Below are 26,484 nucleotides of genomic sequence, written 5' to 3' on the forward strand. Positions count from 1 at the left end.
AAGTGATATGTACACGTTTTAGCGGGGGTATTAAATGCAGCATCAAAGCAAGGTTTGACTGTCAACAAAGTAAAACAGGTTCTCCACGCACCCCTAGTTAATTAGCAAGTTCACACACGCTTTTAGGACTAGCATGTGTGAGCTAGTATTTCTACAGCAAACGTGAGTCTACTCAGAGTGTCGGAGGAAAAACCGATATGTTAAATGTCGGAGGTGTAACTAAAGCAGAGGACAGACATGGAAACCTCCGTTATGTCAGCGCTGGACAGGCCCGTGGCGGAGCTGACGGTTATGGATGTGTACGACATAGCGGCGGTGCTTGGACAGGAGTTTGAGCGGGTCATCGACAGGTTTGGGTGCGAGTCTCTGACCGGGGTGGTGCCCAAAGTGGTGCGGGTCCTGGAGCTGCTGGAGGCCCTGGTGAGCAGCGGACCCGCCGGACAAGAGGCCGAGGAGCTGCGGAGGGAGCTGGATAGGCTGCGGCAGGAGCGGAGCGACAGATACGAGCAGGAGAGGAAGCACCGAATGTGTGTGTGTGTGTGTGTGTGTGTGTGTGTGTGTGTGTGTGTGTGTGTGTGTGTGTGTGTGTGTGTGTGGTGTGTGTGTGTGTGTGTGTGTGTTGTGTGTGTGTGTGTGTGTGTGTGTGTGAAGATTGTTTTATGACTTCATAAAGTGCATACGTAACGCTAACTGAGTCGCTATATATAAGTTTTGACATTTTTTAAATTATTTTTTGTCTACCAACAGTCTAACCCTAAACATTTCATAAAGATGAAACAGAGAAAAGCAGAAGACTTTTCATCTTTATATTGCTTAACATAAATAAATTATTATTCATTAATTTCCACTAACTGATTTATCAGCTAATCAATTAAAGGTTCCATGACACGGTGCTCTTTGGATGCTTTTATATAGACCTTAGTGGTCCCCTAATACCATATCCAAAGTCTCTTTTATATAGACCTTAGTGGTCCCCTAATACCATATCCAAAGTCTCTTTTATATAGACCTTAGTGGTCCCCTAATACTGTATCTGAAGTCTCTTTTATATATACCTTAGTGGTCCCTAATACTGTATCTGAAGTCTCTTTTATATAGACCTCAGTGGTCCCCTAATACTGTATCCAAAGTCTCTTTTATATAGACCTTAGTGGTCCCTAATACTGTATCTGAAGTGTCTTTTATATAGACCTCAGTGGTCCCCTAATACTGTATCCAAAGTCTCTTTTAAATAGACCTTAGTGGTCCCTAATACTGTATCTGAAGTCTCTTATATATATATATATATATATATATATATATTTAATATATATAATATACCTTAGTGGTCCCCTAATACCATATCTGAAGTCTCTTTTATAAGACCTTAGTGGTCCCCTAATACCATATCCAAAGTCTCTTTTATATAGACCTTAGTGGTCCCCTAATACTGTATCTGAAGTCTCTTTTATATAGACCTTAGTGGTCCCCTAATACTGTATCTGAAGTCTCTTTTATATAGACCTTAGTGGTCCCCTAATACCATATCTGAAGTCTCTTTTATATAGACCTTAGTGGTCCCCTAATACCATATCTGTAGACTCTTTCACTTTGCCCGTTTGAAAGCCATGTCTCTCTCTCACGGGTGGGCCAAATTCTCTGGGCGGGCAAAGGAGGGAAAGGAGAGGTAACCTTGGCCCATCTGAGCTTTCATTTTCTCAAAGGTTTATACCTATCGCCATTACTAGCCACTGGGGGATCATAGTCAGCCTGGGGGAACACATATTAATGTTAAAATACCTCATAAAGTTAAATTTTCATGCCATGGAACCTTCAAGCAGTAGTTGTGATAGTCATAGATATATTGATATTATGATAATGATATACTTTATTACATCTAATTAGTAGTAGTGGAGTAAACTATCCTACATAATACTAATATACAATACTACTCTAGACAAATGATTAGGGATGTTATTAGGGAATTCATTAATTTGTGGTTACTTTACACTTAACATTACTGTTTATAAATTTACAGCACACCTTTAATGAACTCACCTACACGCACAACTTCAAAACATTTATGATAACAACAAAACTGAGTATTAATTACACCATATGGATTTTAGAGGCAGCAAAATCTGAACTGAGGTGTTGTTGACTTTGTAAAGCCCTCATATTCACCCAGCTATATCTACCCTTTTCAATCAAATACCAATTACTCTGCACAGCACCTGACTGTGTTTGTGTTTTCCCTGTTTCTTTTTTCTTTTAAATCTCTTATGTTCAGGAGTTGGAGTTGGTGGAGGACGTATGGCGAGGAGAAGTCCAGGACCTGCTCTCTCAAACTCACCAGCTTCAGGCAGAGAACAAGAGGCTGTTAGCAAGCCTCTCTCTCAGAGAGTCCCCTGTCCCAGAGGAAGACCTGCAGAAACAGGAGGGTAGGTTGTCTGCAGCAATGACTCTCATCCCGGGTTTGTCTGATGGGTTTTTGAAAGGTTGCAAGAAATTTCATTGGAAAAGGGAAAAGAGTATTTTCTTTTAACACAATTATTATTACGTTATTTTTTAATGTATGTTTTTTTTAACTCTCTAAAGAAATAACCTCATGAAATGATTTATTTCAAATGATTTGATTATAGGGACTCACCAATCCAATACGACAAAACAATTGGTATTTATACCAATATTTACATTATTAAGCTGATCGGGTATCAGTCATGACTTTTCCGAGCCAAAGTAAATACAGTTTTTTGTCAATTTAATTTAAAAAAGCGTTTACTCTATCAGTTTTCATTATTTCAATAACCGCAGGCTACCAACTCAGGTTTTGTGCCACAGCATCTTATAGATCAGTTCATCTCTATACGGTGATTATAGTAGATAGTGATGAGTGAATTGTCAGTTGATCTTTACCAATTTTAACTTATATTTTCCCAAAGTGCATTGGGTTTGCAGCCAGGCATTAAAGGCATAGGTCACAGGAATGTAATGATCCGGATGAACAAAAACAGTCTATTGTGAAAAAAATTAAGGGAACGTAAAAGATACAAATTTAAGTACATAGTATATAGTGTAATAACAGCATGGTCTGGTTCGTTGCTGTTTGAAGTCTTGCCATGCATGTTGTGTTGTACAGTGTCTTGTGATGACTCTGGATAGTAAATTGGTTTGGTCTTGGAGTTCCAGTACAGATGGGATTTATATTTCATATGTGTGCTGCTTACTGCAGATTTGTGTTGCACTGATTAACCATCTGCTGTACATTACGCATATTTACCCTATATAGTCACGTGGTATTCTACAGTATATGCTCCATGCTTGCATGTTGTCATGAAAAGGAGGCTGTGAAGAGAGGCAGTCAGGAGCTTGTAAAGGAGACTATTTTTGAAGCAGACCAGAACATATTGTATGAGACTTTAATGGTGGCTGCAGCTGTAGTTACAGTACTGCCGGGGCCACAGTACACCCACTGCTTATAAACATGTACATCCAAATAAATGGGTGCTGCATGATATGATCACTCCGCTCACTGGCACATTATTTGTTTGGAAATTCATGGGCAGTCATTCTTGGTGTAACCGATGATTTCATATATTTAGCCAGCCATTAGTTTTACTTAATTTTGGTACAGTGTGACAATCAGCTTGCAGCAACATGAAATGTGTTTGAGATAATGTAATCCATCACAGTGAACATTTTCACTTATTTAAAAAAAAATTACATTTGCATTGTCATGTGGTAATGCAATTGCGAAAAGGGTTTGTCCTGTTTTGACGTTAGGTTTATATTTAGATTTTAGAGTCACCTGCCAAACACAATGCACTTTCAATAATTCTCATCATGGATTATGCTTTATTTGGGGACTTAAATGTATTGAAAGGGTTGCTGTTGGGCACAAGTGGAAATTGATGGTAAGAAATGAATGGTAAAGAAGTGAAATAAATGAATCCTCCTTTTAGATACATTACATTTTACATTTTGTCTGTGCTTTTTTATGATATCCACAGGAATGTCAGAGAAGGAGAGGCAGGTGGTGAATAAGCTGAAAGACTTGGTGGATAAGCAGAGGGATGAAATCCGGGCTAAAGCCCATGAGCTGACACTAAAAAACCAGGATGTTGAGGCGGTGGGGATTTATACCATATACAGCACATACTGGCACCTGACAATCTTTTTACATCCGTCGACAATTTACCTTCCTTGTCCAGATTTTGTGCAGTCTTAAAAAACATTTCTATTCTACTATAGCTCCAGATGCAGCAACATCGGCTAATAAGAATCAACCAGGACCTTCGTCACAGGATAGGAGTGATGGAGGCTCAGGGAAAGGCACTGATCCAGCAGAGGGCTGAGCTGGAAGCTGCAGCCCAGGCACGGCAGCAGGAGCTGGGGGCTCTGCAGCTGGAGGTCGCAAGGCTGAGAAAGGAGCTCCGAGGGTGGGAACTGGAGAGAGAAGTCACTGATATAGAAAAAAACAGATCTGGGATGTCACCACCTACATCACCACAGATGACGGTAGGAAAAAGAAAAATGTCTTATCTTCAGAAGGTTGTAAATCCTAAATATAATTAAGCCATAGTTTCTTTGTAATAATAATGTATAATGTTCCAGTGGCTAAGTGGATGTTTTGTGTTACCAATTCAGTCTTCGGCATCTAACTCCCAACCAAATTCAGTGTGGGTGGAGTGTGGAGAGGAACCTGGCTTCCTGGCAAACTACTTAAAGAGTCCTTCCCTTCTCCCAGGGTCATCAAAGAGAGAAAATAATGAGGAAGAGGGTGACAAAGATGAGGACACAACAGCATGTTTACTGGTACAACCTGTTACACAGTTTAACTGTTATAGCAGAGGCCCACTATAATACAATTTACACTAACAATACAATAAAGCATTATCAATCTGGCATGCTGTCATGTCCCTAACATGTTGGATATACTCCCAACACCATGAAACATTTGCAAAATGTAAAAAGAAAAATCTTCTTTGTGTAAATCAACTTGCAGTGTTTTTTTCCCCCTATTTTATTGTCTCACTGCTTTCTTTCATTGTGCGTTTCTGCTGTTAACAGTTTACATAAATTACCATTACCACTCTGGCAGAAATATGTTTCAGTTTGACCCCCATGCTAGAGAGAAGTGCTGACTGTGTGTTTTGACGGCATAAGGTGTCCGCTGAGACAGAGCCAGAGGAGAAGACAGACCGCCTGGAGCAGGATTCAGACCAACCTTGCTTCACCCTGCAGGAGCTGCGGCACGTCCTGCAGGAGAAGAATGAACTCAAGGCCCAAGTGTTTATGCTACACGAAGAGCTGGCATATTACAAAAGGTACATTTTGTTTTAAAAATTAAGTTTTGATTCATCTCAACTGGACATAACACTGATGCTAAAGTTAAGTTACCTCTTCCATACCCGTCAGTGAGGAGTTTGGGGATGACATCAGCTCCATGGTTTGTCCTCCGTCTCCTCCACCATGCTCCAGTTCCACTGATCTGGCCGAATCAGGAATTAGACGCTTGTGAGTATTTTAAATTTGACTTGACTCTCGCACAATATTCATCATACTCCCATTGGTGTAATTTATCATTATAATGTGTCAAAAAAACATCATCAGATAAATGTTCTTAACAAATTGTATAAGAATTTGTGAAACAAATAGCGCCTGTTTTCATGTGAGTAGTCAGTGGTGAGTGTCACTACTGAGGGTCACAAAACACATAATAGTGATGATCACAACAATGATTCTGATGCTTTTTGTGTCATTTATCTAATTCTAAATGTCCCTCCTATCTCCATTGCATCATGTCACCATTTCCATTTCCATCTTTGGACAGGATCTTCACTGCTATAATGCCGATGGTGGCAGCCGGATTGATTTCAGACGACCCCACATTGATGCCAATCAGAAGACTTTTCTTCGTATGATCTTGAGTTTGAATTGCATTGTTGCTCTTATTTATCACCACAATCCTCTATGACAGTAAACTGAATATCTTTAAGTTGTGAAGAAAACGTGGCATTTTTCACAATTTGACATTTTATAGACCAACAACTAATGGAGAAAATAATCAGCAGATCAGTCGACAATGAAAATAATACTCAGTTAAAGCCATACTTTCACACATACAGTAACTGTGATAAATGAACCACTGTTGTCATTACTGGTGTCAACTTTTGCAATATATTTTGGTAGCATTTTAGCTAGTCTTGCATAGCCAGACCTGTCTTTGCAGTGTTGTGTCATCGCTGGAGTATGATCTGGCTAAACCGCTTATCATTCTGGGATAGGGGTATAAGAGGAGGAGAATGCTTTAGAGACGTGGCAAATGTCAGGCTTTATCCCATTGTACATCTGGTAAGCCATACTACATAATAGGTAACTTGGTAAGAGCTTTAAATGAACCTAACTAGTGAAAATATGTATATTTATGACCTCTCAGGTGCTACATAAAACATCATTAATTGTCAGTGCCGCACTTTATATATTACGATGAAAACGTTTTACTTCATTAGGTGTAACCCTGCACTTGCTGCTTTATTGTCAAATAACTAAGCACCCTAGTTTCCACTCTACATTGCTTGATCCAAATACAGAAATTGTGTCACTGCAATGTCCAGAGTATGAATTGAGTTTTTACAAAAGTACCAAAGGTACAAAAGTTGCTTGACATTCTCTGAATAATGACACCAGGTGTTGGGAATGGGTCCGCATGCTATAAGACCTATTAATGGGACATCTTGTGTCATTTAGGTATAGATTATGTTAAAATGTATTGATTATATAACAAATTATTGTTGGTAAGTGTTTGAGTGGGGTTTGAAGGTGCAGCAATAGATATTAATTATCATGTGCCGCTTTTTTCCACTAAGAGACTGAGACAATGTGCTTAGTCCCCTGAATTGATAAGAAGATTCAATTCAATTGTATTTACAGTATCGAGACACTTTACAGATAAAGTAGGTCTGGACCACACTCTATAATTTACAAACAACAGACCCAACAATTCCAGTAATTCCCATAAGAGCTAACATTTACACACAGTAGGGCACCACACTGTATTTAACACCAATACAATCTGGTAAACTGGTAAAAGATCAGTATGACCATTAGCCTACATTTATTCCAACAATAATGAGTACTGTAAAAACAAAAACAAAAAAGTGCTTGGCTGCATCAATAAAAATTATGCTTGTTAAGAATAAACTAATAAAGTTTTATTTTTCATCTTTTGAATGTTGTAATTGTGTTATTATGAAAAACTATTATGGCGAAGGCTAATGTGCTAGATTATATTAGATTTAACTTTATTGTCATACAGGTACAAGGCAACGAAATGCAGTTTGGGTCTAACCAGAAGTGCAATAGCAGTAAGTGCAGGATATACGATGGTTTCATAAGTGCAGGATGGATATGTACTGAATAAATATAGAAATGAATACTATTATAAACAGAATTTTACAGATAGATTTGTCCTATGATGTACTGTATGTTGTGTTTATGTCCAGTACATTTTGAAACTTTATAGTATTAGATAATATTTTGTGTAGGCAAGAAACTTTACTTGGTCATTTCACTCTTAATAAAAAGAAAATAATAGAAGATACACCTTTATTGAAAAACCAGAGCAGAAATCCAGGTGTTGCAGCAGTACAAGGACAGAAATAAGTACATATAATTCAAGAAAGTAAACAATAAATAGAAGTGAAACGAGAAAAATACAGTACAACTAAAGTCAAAGTCACGTGGTTTTCCACCTGATTCTGTAACGTTAAAAAAAGGCCCGCGTTCACGAACCGACAGGATAGAGGGAGTCATCTTCAGTTGAGGGAGTCCTCGTGAGCCATAAACGATCTTTGTACTCACCTGTCGCTAGGATACTTTGCCCTCCTCTGCAGTCCAGCGAGTCACGTTATTGGTGGATGAGTGATGGGGGAAGTGCCGTTGCTCTGGAAGTTTGTTACCTTCTGCCAGGAAAAGTGTTGAACCCAAGACAAAAAGAAAGAAAGCGCTATTTTTTTTTGTTAGACATTTGCGGGTAAGTAGAGTAGAAAAGTTAAAAGTTATTAGTTATTCGAATTGTTTTTCAGCAGTCGTATCGTTCCGTCATGGAGTTTGGTGAAGAGCCGTCGCCCGCTCTGGCTTTCGAGAAGGACGCGTTCGAGCTCTCGGTTGAGGATGTGTATGACATTTCGTATGTCATCGGACGGGATTTATTGAAAATAAGCAGCACAGGGGAAGAAGTGTCGGATTTACAGTTCAGAATAGTGCGTGTGTTGGAAATGTTCGAGACTTTGGTCAACAAGTACAACTTGTCTCTGGAGGAGTTGAAAATGGAGCGGGACAACCTGAAGAGTGAGCTGGACAGGATCATCAAGGAGAGCTCCTCTGGGCAGGGCACGGTGAGTCTGTCATGTACAGTTGAAATAATTGTCAGACGTTGACAATAAAGTGGACGTTTAGAGATGCTTTCCTGCCTGCTGCCATTACAGCAAACAGCGGGACCAAACCAGCTGCTGGTGGACCTCACAGACCCCAACAGACCGCGCTTCACCATGCAGGAGCTGAAGGAGGTCCTGCAGGAGAGGAACCAGCTCAAAGCTCAGCTCATGGTGGCTCAGGAAGAGCTTCAGCTCTACAAGAGGTCAGTTTACTAAAGTCTACTTTAAGATGGCAGAGAAAGTGTTTTTTATTTATTTATTCATGTCACCTCTTTTGCAATATTTTTTTGCATTATGTTGTGTGTTGTCCATCTCCATTTCCATACGTGAGTTAGCTAACTACATTAGGAAGACAGCATTAGAAACACCTTGCTATAGACCATTCGAAATGGCCCCAAGTTGATTTCCGGTTGCAGAGTATGTGACATAAACTGACAGGAAGTAAACAAGAGGCTAGGCTGTTGCCTAGCAATTGAATTCCATTGAAAAGGTCTTATCCAATACAACACAACACTAACTACATCCTCAATAATGACCATAATATAATAATAATAATACATTTATTTATAGAGCGCTTTCAATCAAAGTGCTTTACAAAAACAATACAATTGAAATACAAACAGTACATTAAAAATATAAATCAAAACAGTAAAAAGTAAATACCACTCTACAAAGACAACAACGATAATTGAACATTTAGGAGTCATAAGCAGCAGTGAATAGGTAAGTCTTAAACTTTGATTTAAAAACCTCAGTTGAGCATGCCAATCTAATATCTGCGGAAAGACTGTTCCATAATGTTGGAGCACGAAACGAAAAGGCTCGCTCACCAACAAAACCAAGTTTTCTTCCTAACCTTTGGAACGGTCAGAAGTCCTGACCCGTGGGAGCGCAGCAACCATGAAGGCACATAGGAATTTAAAAGATCGGACAGATATAATGGTGCAAGGCTATTCACTATTTTGTTTCTTTTTTAAAACAAAACCTAAAATCTGCTCTAACCTGAAAAGGGAGCCCGTGCATTAGGGTTATTTTTGTTTTAATGACCATCCCCGAAAACTTTCTGCAGCAAATTTTTGGGCCACTGCAGAAACTCGCAGACTTTCTTAGGGGACCCAAACCCGTCTTACAATATTCCCCCCCCCAGATGTAACAAAAGGGATGAAAAGGGGAAACCTTTTTTAAAGGCCCAAAATTGGGTTAAACTTTGCGATTCTTCGGAGAGAAAGAACTACTTTTTTTCACCTTTTTAATATTTCAAATCAAATGGGAAAATGGTGTTTAAAAAAAAACCCCCAAAATTTCCCTTTCTCTACCTTGCACTGGGGAAGAAACAAATCATCAAGGACAGAGTAAAATTGTTACAAATACCTAATCACTGGTCCCCCACTATCTCTAAGTTTTTTCCCCCAGTTGGGCTAGCAGGAAGTTCGCTGATAACCCCTTCTCCAGCAGCCCCAAAACAAGTCGATAACTTAAACCCAACCCGTAAATTTCCTGCAATAAATGGGATACTGTATATTTGTGAATCATCAGCATAGCATAAAAGCAATCCCAAAAGAACGAATGATCTGACCCAATGGCACTAAGTATGACCAAAACAATAGTGGACCAAGGACTGAACCCTGTGGAACCCCGTGCTGAAGTGGGGAAGGGTCGGAAAATATGTTATTATAAAACACACATTGAGATCTTTCTGAAAGGTAGGATCTCAACCACTTAAGCACTTGACCAGAGATGCCGAAGTATTTCTCGATTCTGTCCAAAAGAATACAGTGGTCCACAGTATCCACAGCCGCGCTGATGTTATTTCCATATAGCTAAATCAACACGTCTTTGACATAATGTCAACAAATCTGAATATAAGCTTGGCAAGTACAGGATTTAATGCAGGACTGTTGTATAAAACTACATCAAATAGTTTACATGTGCTGTTATAAAGCTGGAATTAGCCTCCTATATCATTGCTATAATTGATCTTTTTGATAACACTGTTTCTAGTTTTGAAGAGAAAGAGATACATTCAATCTCATGTAAGGCTTCAACTTGATGGTGTGGATTTTTGATGTAGGATACCTTCATGTTAAATTATTTCAGTGACTATAAAATTCTACTTTGTTGTGCAGTGGGATTCTGCCACAGTCTGAGCCAGCCATGGTGGAGGTGGATCTGAAAACACCAGAAGCTACAGAGCACAGTCCATCCACGACAAATAATGCAAAAGAAGAGAAGACAACCATAGGCAAACTGTGAGTAATAGGACGGATTGCTTTACTGAATACAGTAGTATGAATGTCCAGACAACAAAGAAGTAATTTGTAAGACATAGAGGAAGTAACAGTTGTTAAAAACTGTTTACCTCAGATGGAAAGGTTTCAAGATAAATGTCATCAGCAACCACATGATGTTGAAGTAAGCTAGCAGGGAGATTGTTCTCACAGTCTGTCTCCTGTCTCCTAATGATATACTTGTGACCGAATGAATTCATGCTGATGCGTTGCTGAGAATGTTTGTGCGAGTGCTGAAGGAGAGAAAGAGAGAAGTTGGAAATTGGCCGTTTGTCTGCTAAACTACTGCAGCCATCAGTAATTACAGTCTGCCGTGACAATGTTCGCACTGGGCAGTTTTCCCTGATTTCCATGTTCACAGCGCTTGGAATGAAACTCCTTAAACTAACTCTGGACCCTTTCTCTTTATAGGTTTTCATTCAGGCGAAAATAAGAAAAACCTTTCACAAGAACGGACCATGTAGAAGACAAACTGGATTTGTCAGCACATTTTTCTCATCATGTAGACACTTTTATATTGAATTTTTTTTCCCATTTTTCTTGTGTTAAACAACCACTGTATTTTGTACTGGAAATTTGAACCTAAGATGGTTCATAGTGATATAGAGTTTCTGTAGTAGAAATATATAATACATAGGTTTGAAGATATGAAATGAAACTGGAAAGTATTATCTAGATTTTGTTGAATGCAATCACTCAAAATGAAGATATTTATAAGCTATAAATTGTAATTTTATAAATCAAAATTAAGTCTTTCAGGTGCTTCGTGTTGGTCCAGTAATCCTAAACATTTTCGGTCACTCTAAACTATCAAAGAAAAAGTGTCGCTGCTCTGGCATACAATGGAACTGCAGTTGAAAGACAATATGCAGTGTGTGAAAAACTAGACATGCATTTTTATCTGCATGTGTTTCAGTCTTGCGACTCCTTTGCAATACGCAGTGTGGGGCAGATGCAAAAATGATATTGCCTAGCTTATGGGTTAAGGCAAATACCATTTAACTACAACATTCGAGACTCCCTTCCAGCCGAGGACCTTTGTTGCATGCTATGCCCCCCTGTCCCTTACATTTCCTGTCTGTTTTCAGACTCCAATGTATCAAATTAAGATAAAAATGCCCAAAATAAGTGGAGGAGATGGTCATCTTAGAGCACAATATGTCATTTATGTCTCAGATCTTCACCATTAACCACGCCACAGCTGGAATGAACACTCGTTTTATTCCTTAATTTACAGCACAGTTAATAATTTACAATAGGGAAATTGAATTGTCAATTATATTCATTGCAAAAGGAAACCCCATGAGGAGAAATACCCTTCAAGCTTGCATCAGTCTGCTACATTTAAGATTAAAAAGAAATATATAAAACCATGATAAAAACAGTTGCAAAAATACACTTGAGTTGATGCATTAGCCCCAATTTAAAATAAAAATATTTTGTATGCTTAATAAAAAAAGCATTTTGAGGACTACTTATCTATAGCATCTTTTACATAACCCTGAACAGGACAGCACCAATTCATCTAAAATATTACCATTTGTGGTTGAGGATTTAGTATTTGAGCCAAGGGTGAGCCAAGACTGAGGATTTACTCCGATCACCGTAGTCGTACAGCAGCTCTTCCTCTGCTTTGATGTCTCTGGAAGCCACCAAAATCAGATGAGGGGTACCGTTGATGGGGTGAAGCCTAGTTTGGCAGTTTCCAGTTTTGCTGTGGTTGATCAGTCTTCCAAGACGGCTCGTTTCCTCCGTAGCGTCCACACTAACATGGAAACAAAGATTTACTGTCATTACAACACAAGACAGGTCAAATTAGAAGTCAAGAAAATGTTAAGGTTTCCTTTTTAAGACTACTGCCATCTTAAATCTTAACCAAGTTAACAAATTGAAGAAAGAAAATGATTAAAAATGAAATAAGTGAAACCCAGCATCAATCATGTTTTAACATTTGGACTTACCAGTACGTTTTGGATTGATACTGGAAGTAGTACATGTAACAGCCTTTTTTAGGATCCTGAGCATACTGGGCCTCTCTTCTTTTAGCCTCAGCTAGTTCCAGTAGATCTCCATGGTACTCCACGACAAACTCTCCCTTTTTGAAGCTCTTGACAGCAAATATTCCTCTTCCTTTTCCTTCTATGTGTTTGATCTGTTGACATTCAAAAGCAACAAAGTGTGAAATTTAACTGAATTAGTAATGGTGCAGGGGTTGCTTTACTACCACATTCAACAATATTTAATGTATTACATTGTGGTTAGTGATTGTCAAAATTAGCAACCAAGTATTAAATCACTGACTGCTAGATTACAGAGAAATAGTTTAGGGAAAAAAAAAAAAAGAGAAAAAAAACATTTGCCTCTTTCGTTGTTTATTACTGATCTACAGAAAATATTGCAAATGCCTAGAGTGATCTCAAATCTAGAAGTCTGCCATAAAAGACCACTGAAATTCTGTTACTAAAATGATTTTTCTTCTACTTACAGAAATAGATTTACCTTATAAGGGTAGTTGATAACTCTACAATGTGCTACTCTGTTGCCTGATCGTTGCCGTGCTTTGTGCACATTAGCAAACATGAGATCGGTAATGGGAGCGCTGGCGGTTGTGGACAGTTATTAAATGCATAGTGAAATGTGTCGACACATTTGGGGCACTGTACGTTTAAACCATTGAATGTTACCTGCAGTCCTTCTTCAATGTCATTCTTTATCAGGTCATCAATGTGTCTGTGTTCTTCACTCTGTTCACAATTTAAATGTTATTGGGTCAAAGTCACACTTTCTGTTATGGTAGAGTTGCATAATCCTTATATCCTTACAAAAATAAACAAATCAGCAAAAAAAAAATGCTTTTTTAATTAACTGTTACTAGTACAAACCACAAAAAAAGAAGAAGCATTTTTTCATACCGACCTTTAACTCTGCTTTAGTTTTTCTGTTACTCCGTCTGATTGGATAATAGTCCGTCACCTTTCTGTTTTGGGAAGTTTTGTCCTCTGTCCTGAAAAGAAACATTATCAAAGTAATGAGAGATCATGATTGTGCAACTTTCTGAGTCTTGTTTTTATAACCGACATGTCTTTCTGCACTCACTTTTTTTTTGCTCCGAGTTTTCGACCACTTCTACTTCGAGGTTTGGATGCTGAAAGTTTGATGTCTGCTGCAGCCCTGCCATTTGTGTGCGTGGTGGACTCTTTTTGCTTAAGTTGGTCAGGGTCTGGCTCTCTGATCCCATGACAAGCCATTTCAGGCTTCTGCTCTTTAGACTCACAACTCTCAGATTTTATTTCACTAGACACGTCTAAAATGAGGAAGAAACAGATTAAAATTGATAGCTGCCCTAAACATTTGGCCTTAAGAGTGAAAAAAAGTCAGGTGTGTTAACACTGCTGCCATTCACAGGCACAAGAATGTTGTCTGTGGTACACGTTACTCTGCTGACCATATGCTAAACATAGGGGTTACAGCAAAATAGCTGGGAGATCATATGCATCAGACATGGCAAAACATAATTTTAAAATGTACTTAGGTACTCGCCTTTTTTTAACTTCGACGTGACAGGATTAGTTTCATCAGATTCATTTCCTTCCTGGATCAGCATGCTTGTATTGTCGCTCAAAGGGATCTAGGTTTGCTTGGACTCCGTAGACTCTGAAAGATTGACTGCACTGTGCCTGCGCAATCCTGCAAAAAGAATTATCATCTACATTGGCAAAAAACAACAACAAAAAAAGGACTTGCATAAACATTCAGCTAAATCTGAGGAGAGAAAACAAATGGTCATATTTTATGAGGTTGTGTTTAGAACCATGCAGCTATTACTGACTGTTAAACGTCTTTATTTCTGCTCCTAACATGCATGTGAATTCAAGGTGCTTCAAGTTTAGAAGATCGGTGCACATGTTAATAATAATAATAATAATATTATTAAACACTCAAAGACATGTTATTGCTAGCCGATGAAGACTTTAATGCTCTGCCTGCCAACTCCGGAATGAACATCTCCACGTTAACAGTGCTATGTCTGATTGGCAAGAGGATGGAAGGATGGATATAGATTTGAGTATGAATTTTATGTAAGCACATAATTTCAACACCTTGTAGCGGTAAATCAACTTTGTACAACATAGTCAGTGTATATGTGCTGGTCATTAAACAATTTCTCTAGCGACAATAATCGTCTCGACATTCTTACCGTTATAGCTATGGTGTATGTGTAACGTGATGCCTTTTTACTACACCCTTACCGTTTGGTTGGTTAAAAGGGCAGTAAGCTGCTCGGGGGTAGATTTTGCTTGTAGGACTGAATACTGGCTTTTGGTTACATCTGTTGCTACGACGCCAGACAGGCCGAGGTAGGTCCCCCCCCCCTTTAACGGTAACGTTGCGTTCATGTGGTGGGTTTAACACCGAATGTGAGAAAAAGTTTTTCTTACTTTAGTCGCGAAAGCTAAAGCGTAGAAACAAAAAATAAAACATACCTTGTTTGTTGCAGGTTTGTTTTCCTTTGTCTCCTTCCGTGAGTTGCCTTTAACAGTGTCCTCGGGCTTTTTATCGGTTCTCAGCACACTTTTCTTCCCTTTTATAAACATGGAAACAAATACACGTAAGCACTGCTGTCTAGCTACTTCACCCGACATTATACAAATCCTACCGTTACCGGAGAGAGTTTTATTGGTAAACTTCAGCTCACGGTAACGTTAACCAACGTATTTAAAAAGGTGGTCCTCTGTTTACCCTTGCTAGCTAACTTTAACGTAAGCTACACACTAACTAGAGTAGTTTGTGTGACATGCAACCATTACTGAAACGACACATGAAACACATTAACAAGTTTACCTTTTGCCATGTCCGTTCCCAGAATAACATACAATGGACTAGGAGTTCATTACAGTAGTCCACTGTGTTCTCACTGTGCTTGGCTAATTCACTGCTTCTGCAACGACAAACATCAGACCACTAGCTACACTGCGAAATAGTGCATGAGTGAGACTGGTGGATTTAAAATCCGTACTGCATCTCTCATTGGCTGATTCGTCCGGGCATGAGAGGCACGAGCATGAAAGTAGTTCTCTCATTGGCCGCAACTCTATTAAGGCTGACCTCTCAGTCAGACATGTGCCCCATCACAAACTCTGCTGTAGTCATGTCTATCTAGCAAAAAAATGAACTTAGTGGGATCACTTAAATTAAAAAAATGCTGACAAATTATTATTATTAAATTATAATGTTCGGCATACAGCAATGTGTTGATAGTATAAAAAAGAAAGAAAAGCATGATTCAATCAGTAAAATGTTCAGTGTCCTATGACGTTACCTAAGCACAGGTAATAAATAAGAATCCATTTAAAGCATGTAGCCTCTCATAATTTTTAACCATACTTGAAATCTAAAGCAAAAAGGGTGTGGGTATGCCCACCTCTGGGCATACAAGGTCCCATGTAGCGGAAGGTTGTTGTTTTTTATTTCAAGAAGAAAATAGTTTTAGAGTCTTGAGAGTGAGACTGTGGCAGGTAGACAGGTCAAGTATTTTATGTTTAGATCAGACAACTTTTGCTGACATGCAGTGATAGATTTGGGCTTATGTGCCTCCGTAATAATGTTGACTTCTTTTGATCTGTGTTTTCAATATGAAATGAGCCAGCAGGAAATGCTCTAGTGTGAAACGGAAGCTACAACTTACAGGAAATGAGGGATGGTAAATGTCATCAAATGCTAAAATTAAAGAAATACAGTAGCCTATGTATCTACGTTATCAAATAACACCTATGTACCATACTGCAGCTTTTACCTAAAGCATATATCCCAATATTTACAATATATGATCCCAATTAATGTTTTTTTTTTTTTTGAAGAACACCCATTTCAGCATTGAAAGATGAACTACACATCACCAACATTTGACTATATTTGATTTATTTTCTCATTTTTTTCTCGTGTCTTGTATTATGTGATGTATGTTGTACTGCAACTTTGCATGAAAGATACTATACAAATAAAAGGCTAATTGGATTTAAAACAGTTGACAGAACCTTTCCAGGTTTTGTTATTCAATCTGCATAAAGTACACAACCCTGCAAGTATACATTCTATAACGTTTCAAACAGTGTCATTTCCAGATTTGGAGTCTACAGCCAGCGCTTCTTTAAAGAGTTTTTTTCTTTCCAGATTCTCATTTGCCTTCCTCCTCTTCTCTTGTTTCCTCAGCTCAGACTCCTTCTTCTTTACAAGAACTTCACTGAGTTCTCCTTTATAAACAACATCAAGTTTCTCGCGCATAATTTCCCGAGCACGCTTTCGATTTATATCCACAGATCTGGTTTGATGGCACTGCAGGGGAAATGGATGGTACAATAAATTAAACTAACATCAATCACATAACTTTGGTTGACAAAAAGAAAATATCATCCATCTTGAGTAGCCATATCTGTTCTGGGGCTTTAATCAGGGCACTGAAAGGACTAAACTCAACTTTCTAAGTCAACATGGACAAGAAGTTCTCTAATCTCATTTACAATACAACTAGGAATCTGTGGAAGAAGATCATGTAATATTATCAAAAGCATCAGAACAGCTACAGTACTAGCCTATGAGGTTTTTCAACTGAGACGTCTATGGTCAAGAACAAAACATTCCTCCGATTTGGGTCATTCATTCACCAAATATCTACTGGCTAAACATTAACTGATAGATACCATTGATGGCAGGTACACAGGCGGATTTAAAAACAAGATTAACCTTCACAACAGTCCCACTGGGGATGTGCTTGAGCACCACACAGTTGCTGGTTTTGTTGGTGGCCTGTCCTCCGGGTCCAGATCCTCTCACAAACTGCTCTTCGAGCTCGTCCTCATTCAGGACAGGAAAGTCTATCAAGTCCTTTTTGCCGGCTGCCAAAACACATGTCAGTCCAGACGGGAGCGGCATTAGCAGAGGAGAGACACTGGGAGAAGCTCTCCATATGACCCGACTGGACACACCGTACATACAGCTGATGAACTGGACAAGCCGCGACATCTCTTCAAATAAACATAGAAAGTGGATGCCAGCATTACATCACTTTGTGTGTCACCAAACTCAATATATATATTATTCGAATGAATATCAATTATTCTATCAAAAACGTCTTACCGTGTAGGCTAAGTAATAGCTCTACTGTAGGCTATTATGTTTTCATGTCCGTTTCACGGTCGCGTGCTAGCGTTCGTGTTTACGTTCAGGTTCAGTCTCCAGTCCTACGCTTGCGTCACCGGTCAGCCAATCAGCAGTTGTCGTGCTTTTCTTCGTGGCCAGGATAGAGCGGTCTGTTGACCCTCTGCCGCCGTCGTGTGTCGGTCCGGTGAACAAAACTCTAGCAGGTAGGAAACTGAAGTCATTTAAGACATTTAAGTTGGAGTTTCCTTAAAAGTTTTTTTCTGTTAGACATTTTAAAAGGCATGACGTTTCGTGGACGGCGGTTAAGGGTGGCAGATCACCTACAAGTATCACATTTGGCACGGCCATGTTTACAATGGGGAAATCCCCTGTTCAAGGTTTTTACAAGTTCGGTGCCTAATAATAGGACTAAAACAAACTAGTCTACAAACTAGGCTATAGCCTCTCTCTTTCTGTACTATTATTTATTCAAAATGCAACGCACTTGTATCGGCAATGTCGATAATAGTAAATTTGCTTGTACTAATATGTTGCTTGTCTGTGATGTGCACGTAGAAATTAAGAGATCATTCAAGACCTCAGTCGACTGTTGTCTCCTCCTTTTTATGTGGCTCTTGTAAAAGACTCACCTTTCCAGTGCAACCTGAAGTATTTGTAAGAAATCAGTATTATCTATTTGTAACAGAAATGAACATCTCTACAACTCTACAAACTTGTGGTTCACAAGAAAACGATTTTGCATAAAGAGTTAATCCAAACTCTAGAGTGCAAAGCTTTTCAGTTTGTTCAGGATTGGCCGTCCTTTTTTTTTTGGCAAGAAAAAAAGTATAAGAAATGCATGTAACGATTTCTCTGATAGATACAGTACAATGATACAATATTCTGTATAATTAATGTAGTAATAAACTATATTACTAAATGTATAAAGACTTTGAAGTACTGTGCACAACTTAAACAAGAATTAACCAGGAATAGGTTTCTTGTTGTGTTTTTGTTAAGTTCTTAGGTAGATATGCTTCATTGTTGGTGGTTCAAAATGTATGAAACATTTCACATTTTATGCAAATGCAAAATGTAATGCAGTAGTCAACATCTAATCAGTGACCTTCTTGAAGTCCCCACCATGCACCATTACATTAAAATGTATACTTCTTAAATATTTGAGCCTCCAATCACTTCACTTTGTTACTAAGTGAGTTTAGATGACAATAAATGTACAGTATCAATGCATTCAAATTCATACAGATATTATTACGGGTAAACTGAGTAAAAGTACGTCTGTCTATCACCGCATGTCATTGTAACTTCACATCCTATAATAAAGCCTACTCTGCCTGCCACTCTAGGGTCAGACCATATTCTAGGTTGTAATGTTCATTGGAGGGGAATAAATATATTTTTGATATGTTTTGTAAGTTTAATGCCGAATGGTTCAAACACTATATAATATATTTGTAAAAGTTTGCAATTAATAATAATGAAAAAGTTAGCCCATATACTCTGATGCCAGCAGGGGGCGCCCCACTATCGAAACTGCTCGTCTAAATGGCCGTGCGAGTCTGAGCTTCGTCAAGCTAGCAGAGGGAAGACACACACACACACACACACACACACACACACACACACACACAGGATATAGGCGGCTAATGTTTCAGAAATGATGTGATGGTGTATGTAGTTTGGTTAGGAAGAAAATATTCAGATCAAGTAAAAGTAGCATACAACACTGTAAAAATACTCTATTACAAGTAAAAGTCCTGCATTGAAAATGTATCTTAAGTAAAGTATAAAGCAGCCTGAAAGTAAAAGTCTAGAAACTGGAAACGATGAAAACATTTCTGTATTTAATCAGCTATAATCATATCAGCTGTATCCTACTTGTAGACCTATACGTTGTTGGGTAGTTAATCTGAAATGTAGCAGAGTTATAGTAGAAAGTGGAATGAAAAGGAGACTCGAGGAAAAGTAGCCTACCTCCAATTTGTACTTAGGCTACTTGACAAATGTAGGCCTACACATTCCCTGGTAGTATCTATATGAACACAATATTCTTTCATTTGACTAACGTCCTAATAAAGCTTTTTAAATGAGAGCACTTGTAGAATGGATCCAAACTGCGCTATAGTTCTGTTTGGTGTATGACATCTCGGACGCAGGGGCGGATTTAGTCATTTTGAGGCCTAAGGCGAACACAGGCATGGGGCCCTCCACAACCCTTGTTCTCCCCCTTTTCAGTCCTTATTTATCTGAGAAAGACTGCTCTCTGTCTGACAGCTGTTTTGGCCAGAGTGCTGGATGATCTTCAATCATTCCACATTCATTTAGGGTGACTGCTACTCACGGGGTCTAGTTGCTGAGTATTATGTGTGTCGCCATCTTTGTCATTGCCATAGTTATCATCATGGACAGTGAAAGCAGCAGTTCCGTAACCATCTCCATTCGAAGGATCCTGTAAGTTTGTCTTGTATGTAGCCCCCGCCTTGCTAGAGCAGCCTGGGCTAAGACTACTCTTCATCAGTGTTAGCATTGCTAGCGCAAGCACCGGCTTCTTGCTGCTCTTTAGTAACGTTAATGTTAGTGTTGTCAGTAGCCTTCATGAAAAAGGTTGTTACCTTCGGAAGTTTTGCTAAAAACGTTCTGCTTTCTTCCCGCTTCATCCTTTTTTCAGAACTACTTTGGTAGCTTCTCTTCATTTTTCAACCGTCTGTAGCTTCTAGTTTAGCGCATGCTGAGCTGTTTGTTTACAAACACACGCAGATGCAGTAGGATAATGGAATAGTCCAATGTAGTGGGGACTGGGGGGAGTCTCTCATCATGAATTAAACAATCGGATAGCACTTTAGCGTATCAGTGTTTAGAGATATAATTAATTGGTGAAAAGTATGACAACAAATCGTAACCATAAGTTTACGAGGCGTTTTAGGGGGCCCTTGGTAGCTTGGGGCCCAAGGCAATTGCCTACCTTTGCCTGATGGTAAGTCCGCCTCTGCTCGGACGTGATATAGATTTAGATATATTGTGTGAAATTGTTGTTTTAGAAAACAAACAGCAAATATGTGTACACGCCGGAGTTGAAGTTTTTAGACCTAGTCAACGTTTGCAACTTAATATAGCCTATAATGCTTCAAACCAAAAAATAGTAGCCATAGGGTAGTCTATGACTCAAACGCGCAGCAGGCTTTTACTTAGAAACGTTTACCGGAAACCTCGGTATGCTGGGGTTACTTGACAGTATTATGTGTCGTGCCTGAAAGGGCTGTGAAGTCTTGCAGCCGCTCAGACTTGAGGAGTGACAACTTAACGATGGTGGGTGCTCTCTATCTGTTTGCTCTTCGCTCTTTCCGGTTGTGTGGACGGGGGCGACAGCAGCTGGACTGAGCTCACAGCCACAGTTTCAATTCCCTCGCTAGGACGATTCCGACCACCAGCTCCTGCGAGGGTAGCTTGGATATTCAAGGACATTTTAACGTTACTATAGCTACTTTGGCCTTTTCTGTCGATTGAGGATATCCAGCGCGTGGTTCTCCGGAGCAATGACGTTGTGGCCAGATTTTTGTAAACACGGGCAAAAACGGCGGTTGAGAGCACTGTGAAACACTCCCGAGCTGATGATGTTTGTCTTCGTCTCATCTTTCCATGTCGTACCCGCAGCCCTTCCTCTGCTGACCGGCCACACGAACGGCCACGTCAAGGAAACCCTTTGCTGACTTTCGATTTGTTTATCTAAATTATGGCATCGTTTGCTGAAAGAAAACCGTGTTACTGGCGAAAGTAGTGACCCCACAACACGGAGAACGGCCAGTGAACTTTGATTTGCTGAGTGCTGGATTGTGGTGGAGCCAGAGGTGCAACACTGATGTGCATCAGGTCCAGGTATGTGCTGAGCATTGCAAGCCATCAATTTGTCATTACCGTGCTGCCATGTTGCTAGGTAACTAAGTGACGGTGGGTTTACTCCAGTTCAGTTGTGATCGTCCCCTTCCAGAGATGCAACAACATCAATTTTATTTTATTGTATACAACAGCTCAACATTACATTTAGACTGACTGTTTTTTTGCTATGGCCTGAAGAAGTGCAGCCCAATTTTCTGCTCTCATGCAGTGTCCCTGTTTCTGTCGCATGGCATGCTTATTAAAGCTGGTCAAATGCTTCTCTCTCTTTCCTGACTGTAAGCTGCTAGTATACAGTGCATCTAATGATGTCGAAATAGAAATGACTGGAATCACTGGTGGGTTTTTTAAGCTTTATGTATTTTTGTCCTTTTGGTGCACTTTCCAATGATACCCAGACCCTGCTGCTAATATCATCACGTTATTAACCATGGGTAGGACCTCAGTCTGAAGGTTCAGCTTGGAAATTAAGGAAAACCCATTTTATTTTAGGTTGCAGTCAGCTTATTTTTGACTTAACTAAAAACCTGCACGCCACAAGCTTGTTTTTGTATCTCTCCGGCCCATTTCTTTTTCAATACAACTTCATGAGTTTTAGCATCAAGAGTCACTCCACTTGACTCAGCAGGGCCTGGGTGAGTCATTGACTCCGAGGCTCTTGTCCAGATGATGGCTCTGTTATGGGGGCAGGAACTGCTTCAAAAACACTCCACTGTGACCCCCTGCTTTATGTCTTTGAAATAGGAATGCAATCTGAGACTAGTTTTGAGATGTATTTCTGTGCTGCTGATCGGGGCCTCAGTCTTAGAAGAGCGATTTCTGGCCTGCATTTGGAGAATGTTGACATGTAAAACAAATGACAGGAGGGCACATACCGAGATAGGTTATTGTGTTATTTCTGTGCCTGAGGAATTACAAACTAAGATGCACTCAGGGTGCTATCTCTTTTGACATGTAAAAACTTGCGTCCTCCTTTGAAACCGACAGGCTTGTGGAACACACTCGTCATCAGCTGCTCGGTGATCTTAAAGATTTCATTGTTTTTTTCATTTTTTGAATTACATGAAAGCAGAAATTGGAAAAGTGAAGTTTGTAAAACAAAGATTTTGTGCATGCTTTCCTGAGCTGAATTATAGGTATTATTTTCGTCACAGATTGTTCTCTTCTGAGTTACTTTTGGTTATTGACTTTTAGACAGATGGTTCTCTTGATCTGAAACATGTGTAGCTGCTTGTGTTGTTTACACTGTCCACACAAAAGCTGTTGGTGACTAGCAGGATATTTTCTTGAACCCATGCACCATAAACACCATGCACCATAAACACATTGCTGATCTTCCGGCCTGTACGTTAGAATTCAAATCTTCCTTGCGTGACTGTGCACCGTCCTCTTTACCAGTCATACAGGTTATAACATTTAAGATACTGCGGAGGCTTCTCTACTGGAATCTACTCAGGCTAACCAGTTTCCTGGTGGAGGATATCCTTTCCTTCAACGTACATGAATACACACATGTACTACATGGGCAGGGCTGTCTTGACAATGCAAATTGCTAAATCTAAACAGTGACTTTAAAACTTGAGAGAAATGTCTTTTTTTGTTTATACTATATTTATTTTTGGGCATTTTAGGCCTTTATTGGACAGGATAGCTTATCTTAAATTAAATTAAAGGAGTACAAATGAAAACAAGTAATTCTATGAAATAGCCTTAGTATGGCCTTAGTATGTTATTTAATAAAATTAGGTGTTTATTGCTCACCTTCTGATTATATTGGCCTTTATATTTACATTACTGTATGGTTTTTGGTCAGATCAGATTAAAACAGTACAATCAGTATGAATTAACAAAGCAAAGAACAATACAGACATTTTGTTGCAATGTACACTTTCCATGTTAAAAAAAAAAGAGCATATCCATTGTTGTTTTTACCATTAGAACACTAGGAATTGTTAGTAATTCTTACAAGTATGTTTTGCAGACATGCAGAAAGGGGCATATAGGGCTCAAAAAGTCAGAGAGCTCACAACCACTCACTGGTTTTACTCTCAAGGAAAACTATATTTGCATTATCTGTGAGTGCAGACAGTGGGACATGGCCATGCTGTTTTAAATCTAACATGTCTAAACTCCAAAAAATTAGACTTTCAGCTCCACCTAAGGCATAACTTTTTTTTAGTTTAATCTTTTAGGTCAGTAAGCTTCTTTTTAATGTGAATTTGGCTTTAAGTAAGTGCACCGACAGCAATATGTTGCCTATATTATTGTTATTTAGAGTAAATATAAGATTGAAACTAAGTCAGTGTTAAATATATTTGGGATCTGTAGTACCTCCAGCGGAAAGTCGCTCACTGGTTATTAAACAAGTCATTTCAAAAGATATTTATTCAGTACAAATATTGTACAAGTCATTTCCTTGAAAATTATATTTTTTAGCTTTAGGATTGCAAATGTATTTGCAGCTATGTTAGTATTAAAGTTTGACACAGTCAAGAAGTTGTTGTTTAGTGGTTGTTAATTTCTTTAAAAAAACCATACTTGGACATTAACTTGTTTGTCTGGTTTAAATCAGGAGTTCTATATTCTGCTGCAAGGCATTTTGTAACCGAAGAGACGTGATGTAATGACATGTTTAAAAAGAAAATCATGGTTCAGTGCATCTACAGTAAACCAAGGAATCTTACAGGAAGACAGTAGCTGAGAGGCTGAAACCTCATCTTGCATTAACTCTCAGATGTCTTTCCTGAATGTAACACACCTAACAACCACAGAAGGAGAAAAAAGTGCATGTGATTTTGAAACGGTCCATTGTCTGTTCAATTGGGAGTTTTAGACGTAAAGTTTTTTTCTTCCATGTTCACCAGCTGTAATTTGTTTGTTTTGAATGAAAGCAGTTTCGTTGCTGTTTTTGAGCCAACGCTAAAAGCAAAGTGGAGACACTGTGATAATCTTTTTGATGAACACAGATTATAATTTCTAACTGCACTCAGATGCTAATGTTTGCTCATTCTTGTCATACATGTAGCTTCCACTAAGACTAAAATTACTCACCACTTCCCTAATGTTATACAGTTACAGGAGTGCCTGACAACCTCCTGATGGTCAGAAGAGGGAAAAGTAGTGAGAATATGTAAATATATGCTGTATGTTTGAGTGACTGTGGAATGAAAATTTACCGACAGAGAAGTCTGTCGCTTACAAGCATGTGTATGTGTATTATTAGCTTTGTGGGTTTTTTATTCTTGCATGTGACAGGTTGTCTTTTACTGCCTCTTACTACAACCTTCAGTTTTTATGATTGTCTTACAGCATAATTCCACAGTCCTGTTGCTGTTAAGAATACAAGTGAAAGAGCATTTAGCCATTTTAGTCGAGGAAGCAAGAAAATACTTCCTGTCAGTTAGAGTTGGAGTGACGTATGCAGCTGCTCACCACATCTTTTTGTTCAATGTGTGTGCTATTTGAGCTGCTCGATGGGAGAGATTGGTGTCACAGGAAGAGCAGCGAAAAACCAGGTACAAACACAGTAAAGTGAGCTATAAAGGGTTTTAGAGGCGAGTTACCTAGGGGGTAAATAAGATTGAACATTCAGTACGCTGCTGTGACAAACTGGACAACGTATAATTATAACGTCACTTGCGTGTTTGTGTGGCAATTTGATTTTTTTTCATCCCCATTGATTTTGTAAAAAACGGTAGAACTGTTGTGTAATGTTGGTGTTGTTATGAGTAATTTCTCCATAACATTTAATACACTTTGGTTGTTTAAGCAGAGGAGTGGTATAGTTTTGGTTCTTTACTAGACCCGACTATGGACTATTTTGGAAATCTTTTGCATGTTGATCTCCTGTGTCTTGTATTCCACACACCATACACGGTATCGCTGTCACTCCCCAAGACAAGGGGCAGTCATAAGATGCAGTGGATAGTGACAGAGATTGTGCAGCTGTTGCACAGTGAAGAACAATTTTCCTTTTTTTTTAAATAATAGACTACTCAGTTCTTTACTTATTTTATTTCATCGATAAAATAGTTTGTACCCCCATAATCTTATTGTACGTACAGTGGGGTTCGAAAGTTTGGGTACCCCAAGTAAAGATTTTTATTAATGTGCATAAAGAAGCCAAGAAAAGATGGAAACATCTCTAAAAGGCATCAAATGACCTATTAGACATTTGTATTATATGTCACAAAAAGTTAGATTTTATTTCCATCATTTACACTTTCAAAATAACAGAAAACAAAAAAATGGCTTCTGCAAAAGTTTGAGATTTCTGGGCTGTGTGTCACGCACTGCTCTTTTAAGGTCTATCCATAGATTTTCAATTATGTTGAAGCCAGGAGATTGTGAAGGCCATTGCAAAACCTTCAGTTTACGTCTCTTGATGTAATCCACTGTGGATTTTGAGGTTTTGATTTGTAGAAGCCATCCTCGCTTTAACTTAAGCTTTTTTCACAGATGGCATCAAGATAACGTCCAAAATTTGCTGAAATTTTATTGAATCCATTTTTCCTTCTACTCGTGAAATGTTCCCTGTGCCATTGGCTGCAATACAACCCCAAAGCATGATTGATCCCCCCCCCATACTTAACAGTTGGACAGAGGTTCTTTTCACATTAAATTCTGTACCCTTTCTTCTACAAATGTACCTTTGTTCATTCTGGCCAAAAAGTTCTATTTTAACCTCATTGGTCCACAGAACTTGTTCCCACAATGCATCAGGCTTGTCT

At 38.9% G+C, this 26,484-nt stretch overlaps 5 protein-coding genes across 10 annotated transcripts in view; 3 read left to right on the plus strand and 2 right to left on the minus strand.

Annotated features, from left to right (window-relative positions):
• Window positions 1-99: 99 nt before the first annotated feature.
• LOC116690291 (RILP-like protein 1) lies at window positions 100-6,399 on the plus strand. Its single transcript, XM_032517125.1, is given in 8 exon segments — window positions 100-531; window positions 2,273-2,420; window positions 3,990-4,108; window positions 4,231-4,497; window positions 4,627-4,794; window positions 5,146-5,306; window positions 5,398-5,496; window positions 5,813-6,399. Coding segments are annotated over 8 exon segments (1,380 nt in total). The 5' UTR covers window positions 100-204; the 3' UTR covers window positions 5,904-6,399.
• A 1,461-nt stretch (window positions 6,400-7,860) lies between these two features.
• rilpl2 (Rab interacting lysosomal protein-like 2) lies at window positions 7,861-13,160 on the plus strand. The gene is made up of 4 exons (XM_032517123.1): window positions 7,861-8,378; window positions 8,469-8,620; window positions 10,544-10,666; window positions 11,117-13,160. Exons 1-4 carry the CDS (start codon window positions 8,085-8,087, stop codon window positions 11,136-11,138), a joined length of 591 nt encoding a protein of 196 aa, XP_032373014.1. The 5' UTR covers window positions 7,861-8,084; the 3' UTR covers window positions 11,139-13,160.
• On the minus strand, window positions 12,148-15,762 carry kmt5ab (lysine methyltransferase 5Ab). Its single transcript, XM_032517120.1, is given in 9 exon segments — window positions 12,148-12,470; window positions 12,667-12,857; window positions 13,390-13,449; window positions 13,622-13,709; window positions 13,802-14,009; window positions 14,246-14,332; window positions 14,335-14,392; window positions 15,190-15,287; window positions 15,548-15,762. Coding segments are annotated over 9 exon segments (1,011 nt in total). The 5' UTR covers window positions 15,558-15,762; the 3' UTR covers window positions 12,148-12,259.
• Window positions 15,763-16,602: 840 nt separating this feature from the next.
• On the minus strand, window positions 16,603-18,049 carry mtrfr (mitochondrial translation release factor in rescue). Its single transcript, XM_032517124.1, has 3 exons — window positions 17,840-18,049; window positions 17,447-17,727; window positions 16,603-17,038 (listed from the first exon to the last, which is right to left on the minus strand). The coding sequence occupies exons 2-3, from the start codon at window positions 17,723-17,725 to the stop codon at window positions 16,808-16,810; spliced, it is 510 nt and encodes a 169-aa protein (XP_032373015.1). The 5' UTR covers window positions 17,726-17,727; window positions 17,840-18,049; the 3' UTR covers window positions 16,603-16,807.
• Window positions 18,050-21,090: 3,041 nt separating this feature from the next.
• The window catches only part of LOC116690286 (membrane-associated phosphatidylinositol transfer protein 2), a 44,568-nt gene continuing 39,174 nt past the window's right edge, over window positions 21,091-26,484 (plus strand). For 4 of the 6 annotated variants that reach the window (XM_032517113.1, XM_032517117.1, XM_032517116.1 and 1 more), the window contains exon 1: window positions 21,091-21,736. The gene's annotated coding sequence lies outside the window, so the exon portion shown is untranslated. The remainder of the gene's footprint in view (window positions 21,737-26,484) is intronic. The other 2 variants (XM_032517118.1, XM_032517119.1) reach the window with 1 other exon arrangement.

This window comes from Etheostoma spectabile, chromosome 5, assembly GCF_008692095.1.
Source record: "Etheostoma spectabile isolate EspeVRDwgs_2016 chromosome 5, UIUC_Espe_1.0, whole genome shotgun sequence".
NCBI classification, from domain to species: Eukaryota; Metazoa; Chordata; class Actinopteri; order Perciformes; family Percidae; genus Etheostoma; species Etheostoma spectabile.